Raw genomic sequence first — 3002 nt, 5'->3', positions numbered from 1 at the left:
TCCCGGTCTCCCCTACAGCCTTTGTCACTGCAGTTTTCCAAGGCAGCCATGTTAGCTCTACAGTCCTTTGCTTAGTCACAGCTGATCCTGCCAGTTCATGTTAGAGATGTTTGGGCACTGTGTTTCTTTTATCACCTATAACTTCACCACCTCCTCACCTATCATGGAAAAAAAAAAAAAAAAAAAAAAAAGCCCCAGCCTCCAGATGCATCATTCATTCACACTCCTCCTCTCCCGAATCATCAGCTTCTTCATCTTCATCCGTCTGTTTTGGAACCAGATTTTGACCTGTCTCTCTGTCAGATTTAAGAGTCCTGCCACCTCCAGGCGCCGATCTCTGGTCAGGTACATGTTGTAGAGGAACTCCTTCTCCAGCTCCAGGGTCTGGTGTTTGGTGTAAGGACATCTCTTTTTCCGGGTCGATTTGGCATGGATCCAGCTCGCTGATGGATTTTCTGCAGAAAAACAGATTCAGAGAGTTTTACTCACACCAAACCCCAGTGTGTTTACTTTCCAGTGTGTGTGTGTGTGTGTGTGTGTGTGTGTGTTGTGAGGAGTTCAAAGACTGACATAAAACTCAAAGAAAACATTTTCTAGAGCAAATTGAGCCTGCAGTTTTTGGCTCATTAAAAAATGATTTTTTTTTTTTCACATAGTGCTCCTGCGACTAAGGCTGAAGCAGTCGTTTCAGTAATTTAACATAATGTGACATAATGTAAAATGTGGCCATGTTTGGGTGTTTTTGTCCTTTTAGGCTGAAAATGGATTTGGAAGGACAGTGGGTAGCTATAAATACAGCAGAGTATACCCACTAAAGATGAGCCTGTGAGTGCAGACAGAGCTGAAAAACAGCCACAGCCACACTCACACTCATTTTTGGATTTATTAAACAGCCGAGTACTTTTTTTTTTTTTACTTTTAACTGATATGAAAACCTTTGTTTTCATATCATTCTACATGTATAGAATTATAGTTGGTAACCAGCAACAGGGCAACAAGTATTTTGGCTTTGGTTTGGTAGTCATACTTTCACAGCACACAGCTATTTTGCTTAAAACATACATAAATAAAATAATATAAATAAATACATAACTCCTGTTTGATGAAATTAAGTTTAGGTTGGCTAAAATCTCTTATTTTACAAAAAGTAATATTTTAATGAATAACAGATATTTAAAACGTTTTGTTTGTTTATTCCTAAAATATATTAACATATCTCTAATAATAATATTATAATAATAAAACTATGTCTGTGCAAGTTATAGTAAAGGGACAATAAATTATTAAGGGTTTTGAATAGTTTTACAGCATATCTTTTTGACTATATTTCCTATTTTGGGGGGCAAAATAAGCCTTGAGCAGTATTTGCATGAACAGACTCACTCACTCTCCTACTATCAGAAAAAAAAACATGTATGGGCAAGCCAGCCAACTTTTTCATATAGCTATTGACAAATTGTTAAATAACAATATCACCTTAATTATTTTAATGGACAATAAAGTTTTATATTTTACAGTTTACAAGACATTTATAGGCCCATAAAAGTCACACACTCACTTCCACAGTCCTCCCCTCTCTAACACACACACACGCACACACACACAGACACACACACACACCTGTGTATCGCCACTTCTTAAAGCTAATAAACATTCCTGAGTTTAGTCTCTCTTTACCCGGGTCAAGCTGCTGCTGCTGCGTTTTTTTGGCCTCATCCTCTTTCTTTGGCTCAGGCTTCCTACCCAGCTCCTCAACCGTCCCAAGCCGCTCCAGGACCACCTCAGCCGGACTGACAAAGCTGGAATCTTCGGGACTGTCGTGTGGCGGGGGTGAACTCTCGGGTTTAATTGTCTCATACCTCGGGCTTGGATTGGAGAGGTCACCCTGTGCTGGGAGACACGCGGGGAAAGTGGCGGAAACTTGGGACAGAGCGGTCTCCGAGGTGGGGGTCGCCCCTTCCCAGCAGCGCACGAACCTGCTGTCCGACGCGGATGCAAGGTGCTCGGCGTGTGTCTGTGTCTGCGGGCCGTAGTAGGGGTGGTGGCTCAGGAGGTGATGTGGATGAAAAAGGCCGGGGATGGACGCACCGGGGGCGGATTGCAGCTGTGGAGAAGAAGACGTGGAGGAAGTGGAAGTGTTTGTCCAAGGAGAAAAGCCATTTAAACTCGATTGTTTGTTGGAAAAGTGTGAAAAATCCGGGATGTGTGAGCCGGGGGTCCCCTCCTCCTCCTCTGCTCCCCGGCCTGGCTTTGCGCAGCCAGCCGTCGAACCCTGCAAGCCTCCCGGGATGAAATGTGCACCGTAAGGCTCCTCGGTCTGGAGACCCATCATGGAATAATAATTCGTTAGCGACATGTTTATTTTATTATTTCAATAAAAAGACACTTAAATGCGACTGTAAAACGTTAGATGGGCTGGTATAGTGGCTTACATCCTCCCCTAAAATGGTAGTAATTTTTTTCCTGCCCTTACTTTCTCCTCGGCTGCCCATTGGTTACTCGGTGGATCACATGGTTAGACTGTATTTAGCCAGTGTAGGAGATAAATCAGTTCATTCTTTTGTTTTCAGAAATGTGATAGCACGCCTACTGCAGATGGACCTGAATGTAGCATATATATATATATATTTTTAAACTTGGACTCTTTTTAGCTTCTGAATAAAAAGTAACACTGGGCCGTTTTTAAGCTTGTTTGAAGTGAGTGTAGCTGCTTCTCCCTTTTGCACTTATCTAATGCAAAATTAATGGCTTATACTTTATTAGTAAGTATGTTGTCACCGCCTCAGATTGTAACAGGGCTGATTAACACGGGAGGGGATGGGCTTTGGCTTTTCTTTGTGTGGAATCGTGACTTCATTTAGAGCTCAGAGTGATTCTCCCTTGAAGTTCATGTTGGGATGGCGCACAGCTTTATTTTTGCGTCTTCTGCTGTAACTATTACCCAACATTAGAGATGGATTTGTATCAGTTCAGAAGTTCAGTGTTCAAATCAGTTTCTGTTA

General features: G+C 42.2%; 1 protein-coding gene across 1 annotated transcript; it reads right to left on the bottom strand.

The window, feature by feature from the left end:
- Window positions 1-204: 204 nt before the first annotated feature.
- LOC115793541 (homeobox protein Hox-D9b-like) lies at window positions 205-2404 on the bottom strand. The gene is made up of 2 exons (XM_030748585.1): window positions 1678-2404; window positions 205-455 (listed from the first exon to the last, which is right to left on the bottom strand). Exons 1-2 carry the CDS (start codon window positions 2354-2356, stop codon window positions 211-213), a joined length of 924 nt encoding a protein of 307 aa, XP_030604445.1. The 5' UTR covers window positions 2357-2404; the 3' UTR covers window positions 205-210.
- Window positions 2405-3002: the final 598 nt, after the last annotated feature.

The sequence above is a fragment of the Archocentrus centrarchus genome, chromosome 15 (genome assembly GCF_007364275.1).
Source record: "Archocentrus centrarchus isolate MPI-CPG fArcCen1 chromosome 15, fArcCen1, whole genome shotgun sequence".
Taxonomy (NCBI): domain Eukaryota; kingdom Metazoa; phylum Chordata; class Actinopteri; order Cichliformes; family Cichlidae; genus Archocentrus; species Archocentrus centrarchus.
The sequence above is the reverse complement of the archived record's forward strand: the minus strand, read 5'-3'. Positions and strand labels throughout refer to the sequence as shown.